The following is a 23,161-nucleotide window of genomic DNA, read 5'->3' on the forward strand; positions in this document are numbered from 1 at the left end:
AATATGGTCTCCCCTAAATCCTCACCTTCCCACTGTCCTTTGCTAGAAAGGTCGGCTGCCAGGTAGGCCCACTACAAATGCGGTATACCTCCCCATAAGTAGAGTTCTGTTTAGCTTTTTGAAGGAAATGAGTTTGTGACCACCAGAATAAACACATTGCTTTAACTGCACCCTTACTATTTTATTTTTACCACTGTTATTTTTTTAGGTATGTGTTAATCAATCAACCTTGTTTACAGATTATAGTTTCCACTCTCAGTCTAGAAGCTTTGGCAATGTGCTTGGTATGTCAGGCGGTGTTCTGGAACAGGAAATTGGGATACCCTTTAGTGCATACATTGCAAGTTTATCAGGTCATATGTAGCTGTAGCACCATGCTTGTTGGAGTTAATTTACAAAAGCAGTCATTTTAACTTGGGCCTATGCTCATTTTAAATACCTGGTCTGGTTAAAAAAGTGTTTTCTTTTTAGATAAAACCCACTGGGTATATGAAGTGCACACATAATATGGTAAAAGATTCTCGTCTGTGTCTAAAGGAAACAGGAACACTTTTAAAATGCCACCCTTACACTGGCCCTAGTTTTACATATTTTTAACAGTGAATTTCAATCACCACAGGACAAAGCAACCAATGCCTATTTCTAATTATGCCATGGGAAAAGATGTATTGTTTAGATATTTTTAAATAGTAGTAACTTGGCACTTAAGTGAGACTGTTCAATGGTTTTTATCTGATGCTGCCTGGCAATGGTTATACTTACCCTGCTAATTAGTAGTGAGCCCTTTGGGAGGGAGCCAATTTTGGAGCCCTTTCATACTGATGCGTTGTCACAACACCAACCCGATTCATTTTTAATAGTACCCCAACACTCCTAGCCTCTATGCAAGTGCATTTTAGCAAACCACAATGAACAGATCTGAACCATGTTTGTGTTAAGGTGTGGCGCATTGGAAAAAAAGGTGCAGGTCCAATTTTCCATGTTAAGGGGCACTGTCAGCCCATTTAAGAATAAATATGCTGCCTTAATGCAGATAATATCATCTAAATGGGTCAACAAACTAAAATCAGATTGACTGCTATGATGTATTGCAAGTGTATGCCAACTTATGGGTTGTACTAGTCTAAAATCAATGTGTTGCCTAAGATGGCTGCAAACACAGAGTAAAATATGTCAGTAGCAAAGAGATTTAATCACCAGTGTAGCTCTAGCTTTACTTATCGCCAATATTTGCCAATAATCATATTTTCCTGTATTTTATTTTGTAGGTACGTAAGCGCAGCAAGGCATGCCGAGGTGGACTAAGAGAAAATGATGAACTGGTCGCCATCAATGGAAAACCCTGCACAGGACTATCACATGCAGAGGCAATGCAGATGATAGACTCTTCAGGTGGCAGTCTCCACATCCGTGTTAAACGGTAAACATCTTTATTTATCCTAAAGATGAGCTCCAAGCACTAAAAAATAATTTAAATATATCCCTCAATAGCCACAAAGGATATAAATCATCTTTGTGTGCACCAAATGCCTTTGCACATGCAATTATTACCTTGTACATAGCCTGTTCAGGGAGCAGCGTAGTGGGAGGGACCCAGCAGGCCCCACTCACTACAGGCTGCCTGCAGAGACTAGAGGAGGAGGCAGATACAAGTTCAGTCACCCTGCACAAGGAGAGAGCAGCATTGGTCAGTCTTTATTACAGGAAGCGCCTGGAGTACTGCACAGATCTGAAAAAAAATACATAAAACACACCAAGATTCAAGTAAGAGTACACATGCCTCTTGTACTTAGACAGTATTTGTCTATTTCACAATATTTATATTTAGACAATATTTGCGATCTTCAATGTTTCTCAAATTGGTCCTCAAATCCCAACAGCAGTAACCTTGTATACACACTGGTAGAGTAATTAGTGTCTGAGTAATATGGTTTATCTTACTGTGTGTATATCAACAAAACATATACTCAGGGCTTGAAAAATTTGGCGGTGTCTCACCAGTCAGTCAAAAATTTCACCAGTCAGCATGACCGGACTATAGCCTTGCAATATATGTTAAAACATTTTGGGGACAGATAGAGCTTTGTTTTGTGACCCCACGGGGGGTGATTTTTTTACTATATAATGAAAAAAGTACCATAAATGTAAAAAAAAACGTTTCCCTATGTTATAAAACATTTATTCTTACCCATATTTTTAGTACAACATAAAAGTCGGGGTCACGTAAATAGACACCAAACATGTCAAGCCTTAAAATTGCGTGCACCCGCAAAATCGCAAAAAACGCCCATACGCGACGATTAAAATGCTTTTACTGCTCATCAGTTTAGTGTTATCAGTGATTGATGGCTCTAGAATTATTGCTCTCATTCCGACATTTGCGGCGATATGTAACATGTGCAGCACTATAGGCGCAATCGTCGTTTTCGCACGTAGGCGCACCCAACGCATATCTACGTGTGTATGTGGGGGGCGGGGGACTTAAAAAAATGTTTTCTTTTTTAATTTTTTTTTTATGCTTCTTTATTTATTTTTTTATGATTCTTTAATTTTTATATTACTTTTTTTAACACAACTTTATTGCTATTACATGGGGGGCTAAGAAGCCCCCTATGTGATAGCTAATTTGCATGACAGGTCCTCTTAATGGAGACATCAGGGGTCTCCAAGACCCCTAAAGTCACCTAAGGACCCCCAGAGAAGCTGATGAGGCAGAGATCGGCTTCATCAGCTTCTCTAGCTGGAGAGTGACACTGAATGCAGGAAGTGATGTAATATACATCACTTCCTGCATTCGGGGACTGAGAGGAGATCAAAGGGAGTTCGTGTACTGAACTCCCTTTGATCTCCTGTCACAGAGCCGTGCCGGTCCCGGCCGCATCGGGCACAGCGGATCTCGGGACCGGCAACGGCAGTGACAGCTTCTGACACAAGCGATCGAGCGTCTCTATAGACGCTCGATCGCTTGACTGTAAAGCTCCCGGCCGGCCGTGTAATTACAACGGCCGGCCTGGAAGCTGCTCGTCGGGCTCCACTGTCTGCTCGTCACAGACGAGCAGACGAGTGGATTTTCGAGCCCTGCATATACTATTAGTTGTACTTGAGGACAGGTATAATAATCACTGCTGATAGGTTAAATAAAAGCCTCCAGGATCCAAACAGATATGACCCCACTTTATTGCAGTGCCATTGGTCAAGGTGTATTTTCATGGCCAAGGCGAACTTTGCTCCTGGGGCAGTTATGGAAAGGGTGATGCCCTGATTGGATGCAGACTCTTTCCAAAGGAGAAGAATTTGTAATTTTTATTTATTTATTGGATGCATTCAATAGCCAACTGGGAGGCAGGAAGATGTGTGTTAATTTTCTGACAAGCTATTCCAGCTAAAGCAAGTTCAGCAAACACGTACTTCAAGGAGAACTATGGGGTCAGGGCTTTTCCCCATAGTTCTCCTTAGGGTAACGGGAGGACACAAATTAGCGTCCTCCCGTTACCCTAAGCTCAGTATACCGCGAGCTACAGCTCGCGGTATACTGAGACGCCGCAGCTGGAGCGGATCCCGACAATTATGTCGATGTCGAGATCCGCCCAGCTGCGTGAGTGACAGCTGGCTCTGCCTATCTAGAGGCAGAGCCAGCTGTACCCACAACTCCCCCGTCCGATCCGCAAGTCAGCGCTAGCGGATCAGAGCGGGGAGGGGGGGAATCCAGCCCCTCCCCTGTCACGGCAGAGAGCCGTGACAGGATCGAGAGGTGAGCGAACGCCGGTATATGTTCGCTCACCTAATGATCTACTGAGCCGACCTGTGACAGTCTCATTGTCACAGGTCGGCTAGAACTATGAGGAGAGTGAAAAGCACTCACCTCATAGTTCTCCTTTAAGGAATGACTGACATCAATCATTTTAAAACAATGCAATGTAGCAGTACAGAACTTTTAGATGTTCTAGCATGTTAAAAAAATTATCTGAGAACATTTGAACACAAAAAAAGAATCATTCAAATCAGACCAGTGGTGCCACAATATCCACAGCAGCCCACTCTGTTGCTATGGAGCCTGGGGGTGGAAGGAGGACCTTTAAGATAACATAGACATAGAAAATCTGTGTGCATGTGAAGATAACGCATATTTATCGCTGCATTATTAAGGAATATGATGCTGCTGACACTGTATCTGCTGTGACATTTCCAATCAAGATGTATGATGTACTAGTACATCTGTAAAAAATAAGTCAAGGCAACTGGACTTGCTGTATTTTTCTTGAAGACGTTTCACTGGTCATCCAACCAGCTTTCTCAATTCAGAATGACTTGTACAAAAAATTATCTGGGAATAAATATGGTGAATGTTGCTCCAATCTACATAATCTGTTAGTCACAAGCAGGTGTTGATTGCATTTGCATAAATGGAGTCTATGAGGTGTTATTCACCTGCCCAGAGAGACGTGTTAAAATAGCATTGTATGTGGCAGACAATAGATGTCTCACATGACCTGAATGAATGAGAACCTTCACAGACATATGATGTACTAGATTTCAGAATGGTTGTTGCTAGTCACAGATCCTCTAGGCAGGCTGTGCAGTAAGGAGAATTTAGCTGTCTTAACAGTGTAGATATATTGCCCCTAGAGCTTCTGTTCATCCTGGCCAGCACTGAAACTGACCTTGAATGTCTAACACAGTCTTCCTCAGGCTGTAAAACTCTTAGACTGTATCCTCAGCTGTTTGTAGGCCTACAAAAAAACCTCACAGTGTTAGATGCCTGTTTTAGGGGTATAAAGTAATTGTGTGCAGAAATACTAACAATTATGTCATAATAGAAATGATTGTGATGGTCATAATTACTGCTACTACAACTTTTTTTTTTCTTTTTACTGACTACTACACCACCACTTTCGGCAATTGCTTGCTGCAGTGGTGAAATGGGTGGAATGCTTTAGAATGTACACTAAGGTTTTGAGATCTGATATACTGAAAAAGACTAATGAGACACTGAGGACAGATCAGTTAGATTAAATATTAATGTTAAAGTGACTTCCCTGCACTGATACTCCCTCTTCTCTGATAATGTATATCCACAGGATTTCTCCCTAATAAACCTGTGCATTCGGATATGGATGAACCTGCAAATCAACAAAATTCTGTTGATTCTGCAGTTTGTCCGAATCCGAATTAACAAATCATTATACGCTGCCATCTTGATGTATACACACATCATGTATACAATATGGCAGTACACATACGGATAACACGCCGGCGGCCAATATGGCTGCAGAACGTTCTTCTATTTACATGTTTGGTTAATCGAAATTAACAATTATGCTATTTTGGATACGGAGGCAATGAACCTACTAATCCGAAATAGCATCATTATTAGTTTCGTTTGACGAATGAAAAGGTTTTTATTTTTCATTCATTTCATCCGAATTTTTATGATTTACACATGTCTACTCCCTCGTAGTGTTATGACTATGCCGACAGGCCTCCTGCTACCTGTCCCTAGTTTAGACATACGATATGTTAAGATGAATGAGAGTAGGCAGTTCACTGGGGGCACCATCAAAATTTTGCCCCATGATCTGTAGTTACGCCCCTGAGTAAGATCCCATGGATGAAAAACAGTGACTGTCATATGAAGAATAAAGACCGACAGTCAGGGTTTAATGATAACATGTAGATGACAAGTATGAAAATGAGAAGTGGCAAAGGAAGCTGTAAACTGCATTAAGCCAGTAAACGTGTGAAATCTGACCCGCAGACCTTTTTTTATTCAGTAGTATACAACTGCCTACCGAACAAGCAGGAGACATAATAGTTTATTATAGCATCAAAGTCAACAGCTTAACATGTCTGAAAATAGAGATCCCTTCACCCACCTTACCTAATCCCATCATGAAGGACTCTGTCCACCTGTTGGGGGGAAATAACATCACTCACAGCAGTGCACTATTGATTTTCACATGGCATTAACTGCTTCTCTTGACAGCTCACATTTAGGTTGCTTGTTGGCAAAATGCTAATGTCTTTCAAACAGCTGCTTGGAACCAATGCCTTGCCACGGGCAACTGATAGCTACGGAAACATATCTACAAACGTAAACAGCAAAGTATCTGTGCTATCTTAATTATTATCTACACCAGTGTATATAGCTGTGAGTTTATTTCAGCAAATCATAGGACAGACTGTAATATAATATTAAAGAGTTGCTTGCTATGTACAGGAAATATAGGTGATAACAGGACTTTTCTATGCAATATAAAGGTTGGCAAGACCAGTATAGTACTAGAAAACATTAAAAAATGTAAGACCTATCTGCTTGCCTTGGGCGCCATGCTGTGGGGGGTGAGGCTGGGATGGGAGCCTCTTCATGGTTCAACTGTTTTCTGCACACTGTGCAGGGATAAACTGTCAAAGGGACAGCTCAGTCCTGCAGATTACACTGGGAGATCGTGGCTCTCCCTATGTAACCAGCGGCACCCCTCTTCACTGTCAGTGTGACGGCCACATGCTCTGTATCAAGAGCTCTTTGTGCTTCTGATAAACAGAGCTCAGGTACTAGTTGTTCCCAATGAGTTCCAATTATTACACAAGGAGAGCCGCATTCTCCCTGTGTAATCTGAAGGACTGGGCTATCAATCTGACTGCGCCGGTCCTACTCTGCATTAAATTATGAAGCTTCTTATGAAGTTTTAGTGAGCCCTAAATAGTTCTAATTGCCTCCTTCATTCCCTTTACATTTTTTCTTTTTTGCTGATTATATTTTCTTTCACAAGTAGTATATTGAAAGAACACAGAATAAGGTATATTGCAGGCAGATTAAATGTAAGTTTGAGGCAATTACGAGTAGTACATAAGAGATGTGGCAATCAAGGTGTACTGGCTAAATATGATCGTGGATGTCACATAATCTGCAATCTTGTCCTTTGGATGGGTCTACAAATTTTGGGGGAAGATATATGAAGGTGTAGATTGTAGGGCCCACAGTGTAGGTTGTCATAACCTTGTGTACAAGAAGAAGGATTGTAGAGTAGGGTGGGAAACTGTTCACCCAAGGGTATATCAGAGATGAAGCAAAGCACAAGATATAGTTGGGTGAAGAAGTGAGTTTAGAGAGGAGAAGGAAATTGAGAAGAGGCCTAAAAGTGGGGGATGGAGGTGGGAGCAGAAAAAGGGAAGGGAAAGGCAAAGAGGAGGAAGGGAAGGGGCGAGTTCTGGGGTCTGAAGGGGTCACCATACTCTGTGAAGCACTGTGAAATATGTATTCACCTCCACCTGTGTCTTTATAAGTCCTTGCTGCAACCAACATATCAAATCCAAATTTTTTTAAATAAATAAATCCTCTGTGTATCCACAGTGCATAATATTGCCCCTGGTGGTACTAGACTTACCAAATGGCCAGTGACCCCCTTATGGTGTACATTAGTCAGATTTATTAAAATTATCACTAAAACAAAACCAATATACTCATGTGCTTATCTCCGCACTCGGATAACAATCACTTAACAGAAACTACCGTGTTACAGTGCTTTGTCAATTGTTGACTGCATTGATGCTGAATTGAGACAAGAGTACAATCATTGTTTAGTATTGTAAAACAGAATGCAAAATCTATATCTGTACGTATGTACATAGCTACGCTCATGTGCATATGTGCCCAAGGTTCAGCCTTAACAGCATCATTTTGAATGTCACTACACCTGCAGCATCTCTAGGTACCTACTAGGGATGTCCCGATGCCACTTTTTCAGGCCCAAGTACAAGTACAAGTACATCCCCTCATGTACTTGCCGATACCAATTACCGATACTTTTTCTTAAAGGGACAGGTGACTTTAAATGATCCATAGTACAACTACATGTTATGTACTATGGATCATGGTTTAACCTATTCATGTTAGCAATGGAGAAACACTTTATAGTTGAAAGTAGTGTGGCAGCAGGCAGGTGAAATCGCCTGGGTGTATCCAGGATGGCATATATGTGTGTCCCAGGTTCAGGTCGTATGCAGATTTTTCTCACTAGAGGGAGTCCTGGGCAGAGGCGGCTCTAGACTTTGTGAAGCCTTAGGCGAAACTCAAATGTGAGGCCCCAACTTATACCCATAATGGACTCGCACTGGACCGGAATGCAGACACTAATGTGCCATGCGTTTGGGGACGGGGGACATGGCTGCGGTCCCATTGACTTCAATGCACCACCACGCCCCATCCCGCCCCTGAACACAGGGAGGCATCTGAGTTGCGATACAGTACATTCCAGTGGCGCCCTCTCAGGGTCCCCACACACCTTACGATTATCGTACGAGAATTGCGGGAAATCCCGCGATCGTACGATGATCGTAAGGTGTGTGGAAGCCGTGCGACCTCTACTACTGTAAGGTCGCACGACTTTAAACTTACGGACATGTTCGAAAACCCGCCGAGCATCGTACGATGTTCGGCGGGTTTGTGGCATGTCCGTACGATAACAGCCGCACGGGCCGGTGTGCGCAAGCGCACACTGCCCGTTCGGCGTTGCGGTCATCGGAAGCCCGCCCCTCAGTGGGCGTGGCTTGCGATCATCGCAAGTACGATCTGCCTATGCAACATAGGCAGATCGTACGTTTTTTTAAGTACCTTACAACCATCGCAAGACAGAAGTCTTGCAATGGTTGTAAGGTGTGTGCCCAGCCTCAGGAACGCACTGTTTGTGGTGTGAACCGCCTCCTAATCCCAGCAGCTAGGAATTCACAGCTCCTAGAGCAAACATTTTATTTATGTCTTTCTGTGCAAGCAAGTGTTTAGGGGTGAGTAGTCAGTAATGCGGAGGTCAGTAGTCAGCAACGCACAGGGTGCGGAGGTCAGAGGTGTGGAGTCTCACCAGGGCTGCGCGGGGTCTCGTGGGAGAGTGGATGAGAGGGGTGATGTATGTGCATGCAACATCACTCCTCGCTGGCTAGTGGGTGGAGCGCCAGAAGGCTGCCTGGATAACCTCCACGAGGAAACAAGTCATCAGTTAGCCCTAAGAGCCAATCAGGGTTGATAATTTATCAGTGTGTTGCTAGATTATCCAATCAGCAGATCACGGGTTGGGAAGGTGATAGATTTGGAGTTCAGCTTAATGAATAATGGGGGTGAAAAATACACCAATGGGCAGTGCACACCTAGCATATTTGACACCCATCTAAATGTTTATGACTGTCCACAGCAACTACTGTTTATAAATTTTACCTGTTTCATTTGCAGTTTCTTAGGGTCCATTCACACCAATTGCGGTGCGTTCCAGATCTGCTGGAACGCACAGCAATCACTGCCTAAACTTCCCCCTCCATTCTGAGGTTGGAGGGGGCGTGGCAGTGCATTGAAGTCAATCGCACTGCAGCCAACCCCCCCATCCCCCGCGTGATCGGACGCGTGGCAAAACACTGCCTATGTTCCAGTCCACTGCGAACGCAAAAAATGCTACATGCTCTATTTTTCGTGTACGCAGTGGACCAGAACGCAGGCAGTGTTTTGCCACGCGTCCGATCGCAGTGCAGACGGGGGAGCGTGGCTGCGGTGCCATTGACTTCAATGCACCACCACCCCCCCTTCCTCCCCAGAACAAAAGGGGGAAGTTTAGGGATCTGGCACTCTGAAACGCATCGCAATTGGTGTGAATGAACCCTCAAAATCAGCAAGGATTTTGACTTTGTTCTACATTAGATTCGGATATATACATATGGATTCCCACTGTGGCTTGGCAATTTCTATGCATGGCTGGTAGTCATCCACCACAAAATGTAAGTAAAAAAAAACACGTTTCCCTGCAAAGGAATAGTTAGTGCTTACCACCTCCTGCTGCCTGTCTCTGCTGTCCTCATGTGCTACACCAGGGCTGTTTGTACTCTCGCGGGCGGGTGCAGGTGGCTAATTAAACAGCAGCTTGAACTTCGTGGGGTGGATGGGAGGGGTGATGTGCGCACACGCAACGTCACTCCTCATTGGCGGGCGGAGCTCCAACTGCCTGTGCACAGCAGCATTAAGGTTCCCTGTCACTTCAAAACGGGGCAGGCAAATTAGGTGGCCACGAGGCCCTTGTGAGTTCGAGGCCTTCGGCCTAATTTGCCTAATTAGAGAGCCGCCTCTGGTCCTGGGAGGCTGGAATGGTAGAGGTAATGAGCCCAACTGAAGTAAGCTGGCTCATTAGGGCCTCTAAGAACTCCCAGACTGCTCAGAGATGGGCTCCACCCTGAAATCGGTTTCATGCCTGAGTAGACTGGGGAGCTTTCTACTGACCTGTGTGGTGAGACACAGCCTGTGTGGCAGTTGATTGAATAGGGAGATACGGTAGGTGCTAGGGGCAGCACAAGGTTGCACCTAGTTGGTAGTGAGGGATACTGTGTATGTAGTAAGTGGCCAACAGGCCAGGATTTATTTTCATGTTTTGTTTGTTTTGCTCAACTTTTCTTGTAACTAGTTATAAGAAATCCTTGTTTGCTGTGTCTACTTTCTGTGGTGTGAACTCATCCAGGGGGCCACACACCCGCTGCTGAGCTAACACCCTCACAGTAGGTACAGAGGCACTCATGGGTCTTGCAGGGGAGATAAGTGAAAGCATCAGCATTTTATTTTCAATATTTCGCAGAGCTTAGTCCGTCTTTATCAAGACACTCATTCACACTGCACTAACTTGGGACGAACACGTCTGTGCAGCAAGCACGCCTGTATCAGGCCCTTCCTGGGAGGGACAGGTGCTGCATGCAGCAGCCTGCTTGTCCATACTCGGACGCAGACAGGACCCCTGATCCACACGGATGTGCAGTTCAGATGTGCGTATGACAGCATACGCACATCCATAGGGAAGAACAGGCTGCATGCCACACGCTTGTGTACGGCCCATGTTAGAGCTGTGTGAATGAGGCCTTATAGTTTGCAGTCTGTAGGAGATTGTTGTTAAATAATAAACGCCTTCCAACAAAACATTTTCCATAGTAAACAGAACAACAGAACTTGATGCAAATGTTCTTTATATCACTAATAATGTATTAATTTAAAGCACAGTAGTGAATAAGCAATAAACTGTATGCTGCAATGATAAATGCTTTGGAAGCAGAATTATACCTAGAATATTTGGCACCCAGGACAGATTGTTTTTTTAACAATCCCTCATGCTCCTATATACATCACTTATTTCTAGTAATAATCAATAAAAAGAAAGCTAATAATGGGCAAGGAAATATGGACTCAGTATAGATGTTCTTTATCTTGATGTTGCATATCAAATAATGTTTCAAATTAAAGTGGTTAAAAGGCGCTTTGATAGTGACAGGCCTACAGGAGCTAAATTATAATAATATGGTCCTCTAAACTGCAGTGACCTGACAATTTCTAGGCAAAAAATGGTAATCCTGACAATATATGGCCTACAAATAAGCAATAATATACAATTCAGAGGAAACAAACAGTCAATTGTGTCAATATGTGAGCAACAAATAGGCAATCATGACACCTTGCAGGCAACAAGCGGGCAATTGGGACAACCTGGGCGGCCAACTAGTGAGGAATTGTGACAATATACAAAGAATAAACAGGCAGCTGTGATAATATATGACAACAAAATGGGAATTCTGACAATACCTAGGCAGAAAATGAGCAATTATGACAATATGCAGCCAACATATGTCCAATTGTGACAGAAAGCAGGCACACTACTACTATGCTGGTGCATCTGCAGAGCCGCAGCTACAGCTTTGCAGTAGCCTTACATAGCATTTCTATGCAGGCGGGTGGAGGGGGATGGTCCCATAGATCCTCCCAGCTTACTGTTCCGGAATGGACCACTCTCTCACTCCATTACCCCTAGGTATGCCGCTGTTTGGAAGGTAAAATATGTACTTTTCTAAATTAAAGTTTTCAGTAGATTATGTGCCATGCTTATGGCCAACTATAGACCTGTAGCCTTTATACTAGGGATGCACCAATACCGGTTTTTCGATATCGAGTACGAGTAGCGATATTTTTTGCGGTACTCACCAATACCAAGTACCGGTGCCGTGTGCCCCGATTGTCAGGAAGTCGGGCGGCAGATCATGCCCCATCGCCCAGCTTCCTGATTGCCTGGGAAGCCGGTGTTCTAACGAAAGAACACCGGCTTCACTTACCGAGGCTGCCTGGCTTCCTGACCAATCAGGAAGCTGGGCGGCGAGTCATGAGGTGCCATCCGGCTTACTGATTGGTCAGGAAGCCAGGCTACCTAGCAACAAGTGAAGCCGGGTTCCTAGACAATCAGGAAGCCGGACGGCACGTCATGACCTGCATCCTGGCTTTCTAATTGTCTAGGAAGCCGGCTTCACTTGTTCCTAGGCAGCCTGGCTTCCTGACCAATCAGGAAGCCAGGAGGTGGGTAATTACGTGCCGCCTGGCTTCCTGATTGGTCAGGAAGCCAGGCTGCCAATTGGCACATGTGACTACACATGAGACCATGCACATCATCTCAGGGGAGGAAAAGGACTTTCCCTGAGAGATTTCATGAGATTACAGATGAGATTTCCCAGCATGACAAGGCAATCCCAGTGTGCATTACTTTGGCAAACTGAAGTCTTTTTGCCCTTTCAAAGCAGGAAGTGAATGCTCTGCAAGTGTAAGTATTTCAAAATCACAGCATTTTACATGTCTATGTTATTATTAATCATCATACATAGAGGGATGCATTGGTAGAACTAGATTTTTAGGTGTATAGGACCGCTTTAAGAGGCAAAAGGTTCCGGACAGGAATTACAGGATGCTAAGCATTGCTCTTTCAAAGTGCCTACAAATTTCTCTGAGTAACTTCCTTGCAGCATAGTTTTCTCAAAAGCTACAGATAGACTTTAAAAATAAAGAAGAAACAACATATGGTGATTTGCACATTAATAGCTCAGATGTATACCTGTTGTGCTCATAGCTATAAATGTTTTATAGCTGGATATTTCTATATATCTATATGGAGCAAGTTGCTGTGCCTGTGCATTAGAGCACAGGCACCTTGAAGATAATTTACAGGAAACACTGCCCAGTGCAGCCAAACCTTTGGTAGTGTAAAGGGAGATCAAAGGGCCTTTGAGGTCTGATTTGTTATGGTATACTACCTAAGACCCCATTAACACTGAGTTACATCCAAAAAAGCGATTTTGGGCTGAGCGACATTGAGTTACATTAAGCTACATGGAGCTACATGCTACAGTGCACATTTTGTCACGCTATGTAGCGCGACTTTTCGCAGGGACTTCGTAGCTGCTACATTGGGCTGTAACCAATCAAAAGCGGTATTGATGTGACATCATTCATTCCTTCTAATATTTCTGTGCAAAAGCTTCACCATTAAAATCTATGGGGCCAAATCGCACAAAATCCGCTGAAAAATAGGTCATGTTCGAGCTACAAGCTTGAGCGACGAGCTACAGGTGACATTGAGCTGTGAGATGTGAACAGCTTCATTGAAATGCATTGGACAAGCTACATTGAGCAACATTGAGCTGATATTAGAGCGATTTTGAAGCTGAAATCGCGTGATAAATCGCTCAGTGTGCTGCCCTGAGCATTAATTACTAAGTGGCTGATGTCAATTTTTACACAGAGTATCACAGATGCTATCTAGGGATTACTAAAGGGTTGTGATACAACAAAGGGAACATTAAAGAGTTTACACCAGCCTCTGTGCACTGGTACTGTTAGATAGAATAGAAAATGAATAGTTAGGTTTACTTTCAGTTAATGATAGGGTTATCAGTTCAAAATGTGAAAAAAAGATGTTCAGGATGCTGAACCGGTAAGATGGATGGCACCATCAATCATAAAAGCACAGATGCATCACAAGTACATAACATTTCTTCAAGAAGAAAGTTTATTTACATTGTGATTTGTAACAGCAAAAGAGCAGCATGACCAGGGCTGGATTTCCCACAAGGCCAACCGAGGCCTGGCCTCAGGGCAGCAGGGAGTAGAGGGGCAGCAGGAATGTGGAATTCCTATCTCCCTACGCCCGGGACATTCAGTTCTGGGCGCCGGGTGGGCAGTTGTTTTCTACATTTAGCCCTGCTTTGGGCAAGCCGTGCTAAATGTACAGTGGGGAAGCCACCACTTGTTTTGTACAAGTGATCTTGGCGATGTCGACGAGATCACTTGTATGCAGCCTGCATACAGGGGGTGCATTGAGGAACCTGGCCTTGGGGCAGCAGGGAGAGTAAATCCGGCCCTGAGCATGACCTCACAATCCCATGACACTTAGATGACGTTTGGAATATATATATTTTTTACAAATATATTAATTTACATTTTGTATTCATTTTTAATCAGGCAAATAAGAAATTCTGTAAATAAATAATCTAGATTTACCACTTGCAGCCTACAAGTAGTATGTTCCAAGTAATAGCTGGTGGCTTTGAAATCCCTAGGCCTAAAAAAAAGTATCTTTTTTCATTGATAAATTCCTCTGATTACCATGTGGGTGGGTCATTTCAAATGGATTTTACTTGTCTGGGGAAGGAGAGAGCAGCTATGGGACAGCAGTTCTCAGGGCAGGACTGCGAAGAGGAGAAATCGTTTTACAAATCGGTAGCAGCACTAGGAGGGGACATTTTTTTTATCACTGCACATACAATAGATAATAATTTCATGGTACTGTATCCAACATTTTGTGTTTAGCTAATTTATTTGCGAATTATACAACCATAGAAAAATATTTTACATTTAATTTGTCAAATATTCTGTAGGCAGTACTGTTGTTGCCCCAGCAGGGGGTGAGATTCTTCCATTGCTACCAGCATCCTGCTATCTCTCTATTCCTGTACCTTTCATGAGAATGCTAGGATGCAACATGAAGCGCAACTTATTTTTAACAGCCACACTTTCCTGTCTGTAACAGAAGGACACAAGGTATGATCCTGAATCAAAAAACCTTGCAGAGTGGCATGCAAAGTAAAAAAAGTGCTAAATATGTTTCTGGTTACATTTTCATGGGATTTAAGGAGGGAAAGATAGATTAGATAATAAAATTATGTTTTAAGCCCATTAGTCTAATCAAATGAGGTAAATAAAATTACACTTTACCAGATTACCAGATTCTAACAAGGATGTGCTGCAGAAGGTTTAAAGATGGTAAAAACCTGATAAATTGCTACAAGCAAAAACTTTTGCTGCAGTTCAGTTTGCAATAGTAAAATTAAGTGAATTTGATTGATTGATTGATTTGAAGTTCTGTGCAGAAAATTCATAGTAGAGATTACTGGTCACAAGAATAATCAAATGATAATGGTCCTTAAAAATACTGCCATTTTATTCTATTAGTAACTGATAAAATCATTGCTAAATTAATTGAAGATTGATGATTTTGTTATAATCTGAAAGGTCTGTAGTTTTCAGCACAAGCCTGTACTTCATACATTAACAAGTCTGTCCCACTAGAGTCCGATGTTGGCACATAGTGTTTCCCCAGGGAGGAGAAGTATTGAGAGGATAAGTATATAGCCTGGACAGTCTGTGTGTCTCTTGTACCCTCTATCCATCTCATAGCACTGACACTGGAGCATTCTCCTCTTCTGTGCACTCCTCCCAACTTAGAACTGACTACATGTAATGTGACTCTGTTTGTTTTTTTTCTTTTTTTACATCCCATACAGGGCAGCAGCTGGAGCCCAGACACCTCGGTCCCACAAAGTGTATCCGTCCCCTAGCAGCCCAAACTCCATCAGAAGCCCAGAACCCCCCACTTCCTGGGGTACATCCCCATCCATCTCCAACACACCTGGTCAACCCCGACTGCTGCACCTGGAGAGCATTACCTCTCCTCCTGATAGTGAAGCCTACTACGGGGAAACTGACAGCGACGCTGACATCAAGGCATCACCAGGCCATCTCCAGAGTGCACAACAACATCATACCCAGCAGCAGGCACAGCCAGAAAAGCATCGGAGGGCACGAAAGAAAAGTCCAAGATCACCACCTGGAAGCAGCAGCAAGGCAGAGAACGAGCAGCAATCACTATCTGAGATGAGTGGGTATGAAAGTGGCCCTGGAGGTGCAACTGATGATGTCTTGCAGTCAACAAGTGGAGTGGCCAAAAGAGAAATAACATATGAGCCTGATGGTAGCAGAGCTGAAACCCCCTTCTCAGATGTGGAAGGCTTCCTGCCAGTTGAAGAGCCTGAACCAATATCCGATATCACTGCAGACTCACCTGAGTCTTTACTTCTGCCCCACACTACCAAGAACATCAGAGCCGAGAGGCATCTTATTCCTATGATAGGACCGGTGGATCACCCTGTAGATGAAGATCTGACCACAACCTACTCGGATAAAGCCAAAGAAGCAAGTAAGTAGGAACTTTCACCTGTCTCCAGAAATAATCCCCATCAACCCTGTATTTCCTAACACTAAATTTTACTCCTAGAAGTGCTCTCATTAATGCGGCAGTTGTCAGTAATATTTAAATGCCAGATGAGATATTAAAGTTCTGTCTCTGCATGCATAAACTTTTTTTGGTAGTGGATTAAATGTCATCAACTTTTAGTAGATGGTCTGCTTCTGTGGTTCTAGTTTTCTACTTAACCAAGGCCAGATAGGATTTCAGCAGTCTGAGCACAAATTAAAGTATCCTGCTGTTAGAAAACTGATCCTTCAATTGCTGCTCCTTGTTTACAATTATCTTTTCTAATATTCTTTTTCTGGCTGTGTGACACTGATATTCAAATTTTAAATCATGGCATACTGCATGAGTTCATCAGTAGGAATTTGTGTCCATTTGCTGTGTATATTTTCTTAACAGTCTTGTTTATACAAGGGTATAACATTTCTGCAGGAGAGTAGGATTGAACATTCATTTCCTATGAGAAGAAATCAACAGATTTATACATCATTTGTGAATGGTGATGATCAAGTAGTGCAGAGATTCAGGGAGCTATGACCAGCATCTCTGTTATTGCACAGGGATCTCCCAATATGGTACCAAATGGTGACCTTTACTTTCTATATGGGGAAAAGAGAAGGAACCTTCACAAGGCATGTTCAACATTAGTTTAGACAGGGAGAAGAGGGGGAAGATTGTGGCAGACCATGGAAGTGCTCAGATTTGAGCAGTAATTGGAAGATCTCTCCACACACATCAATTTAGGCAAGATATACTGTATGTTCACATATGGTCACCCTAAACCAGGCTATATATCTTTTAATTCAGCTGCTGATTTGTTAAAGGTTAACTGCACTATCATAAAAAGCACCCACAATCACATCAAATCAGGAACAAATCTACCCCTCCAATATTCCATACTTCTGTCTAACACTGTAAATGGATTGTTATAAGTTATTTGGGGAAAGGGTAACGAATCCTTACCTGGGGTAAGATATTTTCAAGTGTGCTCACAATCTCTTCAACCGATGTCTGAACTTTATTAACCTGTTGTGGGTGATGCTCAGGTTGCTGCTGCACATGTGAAGGGATAATCTGACTGTTTATGGATCCAAAACTTTAGGGCACCCATATCAGATGAAATATTACCTGACATACGCAGATTTGTATCCAGTTTTCTTTCTGTTCTTTTCTGTGATTGCAAAGCTAATTAAGGAGAATGGTTCTGTGAGTTACTTTACAAGCCTCTGGGAAGCTTGTCTTAGATGCAGTGAATGGTTTAGTTTATGTTAGATCATTTAAGGGTCTGATAACTCTTAAAGGTTAACTGCACTATCATAAAAAGCTCTCACCATCACAACAAATCGGCAACAAATCTACCCCTCCAATATTCCATACTTCATTTTTGGTGGTGATCTGCATTTAGCTGTTTGGCTTGTTCCCAGATGCCACAAGCTGTACCTACATCCTATTCAAAATCTGAGCAGAGATCCTAATGACCAGCATCTCTGTTATTGCACAGGGATCTCCCAATATGGTACCAAATGGTGACCTTTACTTTCTATATGGGGAAAAGAGAAGGAACCTTCACAAGGCATGTTCAACATTATTTTAGACAAGGAGAAGAGGTAGAAGATCGTGGCAGACCATGGAAGTGCTCAGATTTGAGCAGTAATTGGAAGATCTCTCCACACACATCAATTTAGGCAAGATATACTGTATGTTCACATATGGTCACCCTAAACCAGGCTATATATCTTTTAATTCAGCTGCTCAATGCTATATGTTCAAATTTTACTCACCTGAATTCTGAGGACAAATGCCAGAATGATAAATCCTACATGGGTCCTGAGGCTGAGAAGGGTAGGGTGTTCTTTCTATTCATGGGCAAATGATCATATTGGTAGATCTACCCATCATAGTAACGATCAACACACAAACAGTCAGTCATTTTGCCTCTGTCTAACACTGTAAATGGATTGTTGTAAGTTATTTGGGGAAAGGGTAACAAATCCTTACCTGGGGTAAGATATTTTCAAGTGTGCTTACAATCTCTTCAACCGATGTCTGAACTTTATTAACCTGTTGTGGGTGATGCTCAGGTTGCTGCTGCACATGTGAAGGGATAATCTGACTGTTTATGGATCCAAAACTTTAGGGCACCCATATCAGATGAAATATTGACCTGACATATGCAGATTTGTATCCAGTTTTCTTTCTGCTCTTTTCTGTGATTGCAGAGATAAATAAGGAGAATGGTTGTGTGAGCCACTTTACGAGCCTCTAGGAAGCTTGTCTTAGATGCAGTGAATGGTTTAGTTTATGTTAGATCATTTAAGGGTCTGATAACTCTTAAAGGTTAACTGCACTATCATAAAAAGCTCCCACAATCACAACAAATCAGCAACAAATCTACCCCTCCAATCTTCCATACTTCCTCTTTGGTGGTGATCTGCATTTGGCTGTTTGGCTTGTTCCCAGATGCCACAAGCTGTACCTCCATCCTATTCAAAATCTGAGCAGAGATCTTAATACATGCAGCAGGATGAGAGGACCTGCTGAAGAGAGTAATGGCAGCCAACCTGACATCCCAGCACATGTGTCGCAGACTGTCAGCATTCTCTGTGATAAGTCATTTCATCATCCTGGTTCCTGAGCTGGCATCTATTTTCAGATTTTAAACTAAAAGGAGCAAAGGCTGCAGAGGCTGTGGATAGGCCACACAGATAAAATCTGATCAGTACAGATGATGTAAGGGATCTTATGAATGGGAGTTATTGTTAAGGACCGGGGGAGGGTATTTGTGTAAAAAAAAAGGGGGTCTTTATAGGAAAACCTCATGTATGGTAATATTTAAGGCCCTAAAATGCCGGTACTCATTTTTCTTTTGTTGCTTTTATCATCACCTTTTCTATACCAAGCAAGGAACATCCCAGTTTTGCATGGTCTATATAACTTCATGCTTATTCCTGTTGTGTTTAGGGCCATTGACTCCTCATAGATTTAATGGGATACAAATAACAACACAAAGACAATTGGTATGCAGTAATCTTTTTAAACTAATCAGGAATAAGTTTTTATTAGTCACTTAACTGTAAGTTCTGAATACTGAATTTTCATTGTCTGCTGTGATTTACTGTACATCATTGCTGCTTGCACCAATGAGTGCTAGAGTACTATCTGCATCTTTTTTTAATTTTCTGTGTACACTGTACAGCACATTCACATGGAAATCTCACATGTGATTCATTCATTATACTGTAGAATTAGATTGTAACATGGTTGCCAGTTCTCATGAACTGCACCATAATTGCTTAGACTTTAGGCTCCAAAATTCAGATCAATGTAATTTAATGTCAAAATTGCCAAAAAACACATCGAAGGAATGGGCATTTTTTTAGTCATGGTTAAGGGAAGAAATGGTTGCAACTCTTGTCAGTTTGTTTTTGCTGTCTATGTGCTGTCTTCACTACCTGTCCAAGTGATGCAGCAGAGTGAGAGGAAATCCATTATTAGACAGCTGTCACCAGAACAAGTGTCTTCATTGGGAGATTTCATATCAACCTTTCTGGTGAAAACTGCAACTGATTTCCCATTGCATTCTTTCCTGTGACAATGATCACCAGGAAAAATAGAGACGATGAATCTATCCAACATAGAAAGCCAAAAAAACTGATGAGGTTTGTAATCATTTCTCTACACAATTCAAACATTAAAAACATTTTTTTAGCTACAGACACTGTAAACTTTTATCTCATTTTCATGTTAATGTAAAGAATAAAAATACTACAGTCCCCTTCAAGCAGGAATCAGCTATATTTGTGGGGTTAGCAGACTTTGCAAGGGGTTAAAGGAATCTCCTGAGGCATGAAAAGGTCCTGTTAAAGTGACACTAAACTCAGGAATTAAATCTTAAAAATGCTTTCAAGTAGCTTCACCATTAATAAAAATGTATCTTATTTGTGTATCACTCGGTTGCAGAACCTAAAATCATCTCTGAATTGGTGCTGACACTGTCCTTCCTTTTGGAGGGTGGATACTTTTGTTCCCTATGATCCCTGTGTGTGTTGCAAAGTAGCCATCGCTCCAAGATCATTCCTGTGATCGACTACAATCTCATGTTTAGTTTACTAATTTGTATTGTGATTGTAGTTTAGTGTCACTGAGTATACAGTACCTAATATAATAGTGTAATACCCCTAGCCAATCAGAATTCATCATTGTACTGTACACTGAAGGCTAAATTGGTTACTATTACTTACTGTGCACTACCTTATCAAATGAAGGTTGTTACACAGCCTTAGGGTACACACCTGTATAGATAGAGATCAAGAGGAAATTTATAATTTTATCATATCTTCCAAATAACAACAAAGGCACCTTTAGAAATGTTTAGTAATGACAATCTACAAACACATACTTCTAGATAATTGCAGGATTTTTACATATCTTATTTTTCTTTTCTTCCCCATTCTTCTCAGTGGCCATTTTAACTAAGGGCAGGTTACTAGATCTTCCTATTCTTCCTGGAACTCTGTTACATGTGTCTAGGACATGTGACCATGCACATCATCTCAGAGGAGGAAAATGCTTTTCCCTGAGATCTCATCAGATTACAGATGAGATTTATCAGCAATCCTCTGCTGATGTACTCCTCCCAGGATGCAATGCTTGGGCACAGATTACATCATTTTTGCCAAAGCGGACCCGGAAGTGTAAAAAAGAAATTGTACGTAAAATAGAAATATGTTTGTTCAGCTAATAAATGTTAGATGATTTCATATCAGCATACAGAGCTGTATGCTATTTGATTTTTAGTCAAAGGGGGTAAAGGTTCACTTTAAGGAATGTCTTCTGATTGTTTAAAATAGGCTATCTAACCAATCCAGTTTAATTTTACTGTTGTCAGAGAGTGAAGTTAATTAATCATTAAAAGATGAATTCTGATCAGATCTGGTTCATATGGATTTTTATGTACTACCTATTTTACATTACCTTGACAAATAATTCAATTTACATTCTATAAATCAAAATTTATAGGGGCCTATTCTTACTATGCATTGCTACCATAGGTCAATAGGCCAATCCTGCGAATTTAAGATTCACAACCGTGGCAAATTTTTTTACAAATTCGCCCAGGAGAATTTTTAAAAATCCATAATGCCCTGCATGGCTCTGTCAGCAAATACACAATCCAATGGGAACACTTGTTTCTGTAAGGGTGAATGTCCATAACTTTGGAGAGATTTTCCCTTTCTTCCTTTTGTCTCTTCGGAGCAGAAGGGGAAGGAGAAACTCCCCGATAGGACTGGGTTTTTAAAGAAGAACTCAAGGAAAATGTTTTATTGTTATAAGTTAAGTGCTTATTTGTGTCTAAATTAAAAAAAAGTAAGCCTCACCCGAAGCTTCAAACCGGCTTCTTCTTAGACCAGTCCTTCCAACGTCTCTCCCGCTCCTTTTTAGCCGTCTTGTACATCATCACGACTGCCTACAGTGTATAGATGTGAGAAAGCTGAAGAAGAGTCCAATGTGCTGCAGGAAGTGTGAGACAGGCTGAACCTAGACACAGACAAGCACTTAACCCTTGCTGTGAGGGGGTAGCCCCACTGCAAGGGTTAATAAAAAATTCTGGAGTTCTTCTTTAACTATTCTCTACTCTTTTTTTCTCTGTGTGTGTGCACTTAAAGCATTTTTCTTTAGAGATGTCACAAGGGGAGCAGGGGGTGCCGCACGGCATGGGAGTGACATTATCAGAGGCGGTGACACCAAAATGACTGACAGCCATTTTGGTGTCATCCCTTCTGAAAAGCTGCCCAAGAGAAGTGGGGACCCAGCGGCATACCTTATCCTGTCGGATGAATGACCCCCTCCTCCTTTCTCCCTCCTGCCGGATTGGCCTCTCTTGCCTTGTGCTGCCAGCATTTAGAAGAGTCAATCTGAGGCTGTTTCACATCAACAGCTCTCTCCGGGGAGTAACAGCACTGTTGATTAAAACAGTGTTTGGGAGGGGGGCATGTCGGACCACTGGAGAGCCAGGTTGCTGCTTTGTGCGTGAGAACCACAAGTACAGGGTATAATAGCCCTTGCTGCAGCACATAGAAGTGCAAAAAAAGAAATAGTCCCATATTTATTACTATATGCAGCCTGACTGCATTACAGTAATAAATAACGACTGTTGGGCTCTTTATTGGGCCTTTATGGCTAATACAATCATAGCATATATAAAAAAATTATTTGTGTGTGGTTACTTTCTGTCCTCAGTATGTCATAGGTGTTAGAGGAGTGCACAGACATAACATGAGTCTCATTCACTACCAGTGAGACAAGTGAAAGCAGTCAGTGAGCTGCTACTGCATTCCAGTAGTCTACAGTTGTTCTAAAATCCAGAAATTCATTACATTTATCCTAATCTCAGTAATCCAAAGCAGTCACAGCACACACAGATCACTTTACAGGGTCAGCAGAAGGACAGTAGGAATATACTTCCTAAAACCTGTGCTGTGTAGCATCCGAAAGTCCTCTGTCTCTCCAAGGCAGGTTTAATGCAAAGTCCATTGTTTCTTTTTTCTTGTCCTGGTGTAAAAAATTACCTTGTGTGAAGCCTCTTGATGTAAACATTTTCTTCCTTGCACCCTTTTAAGATTGTCCCCTGCTAGTGCCAATGTCTGCATTTTGGGTGCCTCCTTCTTCTTAGTGTCCCATGGAGACACCCTTGAGTGCATGGTCCCGGCATGCGTACACTGCTACAAATTGCAGTAAAAGCCTGGAGTGGAGAGACACTTTTTTCCCCCTCGTCCTGCATCATCCAATGCGCATTCTCCTTT

The 23,161-nt window shown here is 42.2% G+C and overlaps 1 protein-coding gene across 1 annotated transcript in view; it reads left to right on the forward strand.

The window, feature by feature from the left end:
* Nucleotides 1-23,161, forward strand: part of SYNPO2L (synaptopodin 2 like) — a 77,068-nt gene that overhangs the window by 31,680 nt on the left and 22,227 nt on the right. The window contains exons 2-3 of the mRNA XM_018566010.1: nt 1,269-1,420; nt 15,613-16,304. Coding sequence (XP_018421512.1) covers nt 1,269-1,420; nt 15,613-16,304 — 844 coding nt within the window. The remainder of the gene's footprint in view (nt 1-1,268; nt 1,421-15,612; nt 16,305-23,161) is intronic.

The sequence above is a fragment of the Nanorana parkeri genome, unplaced genomic scaffold, assembly GCF_000935625.1.
Source record: "Nanorana parkeri isolate BGI_ZX_2015 unplaced genomic scaffold, ASM93562v1 scaffold908, whole genome shotgun sequence".
In the NCBI taxonomy this organism is placed as follows: Eukaryota; Metazoa; Chordata; class Amphibia; order Anura; family Dicroglossidae; genus Nanorana; species Nanorana parkeri.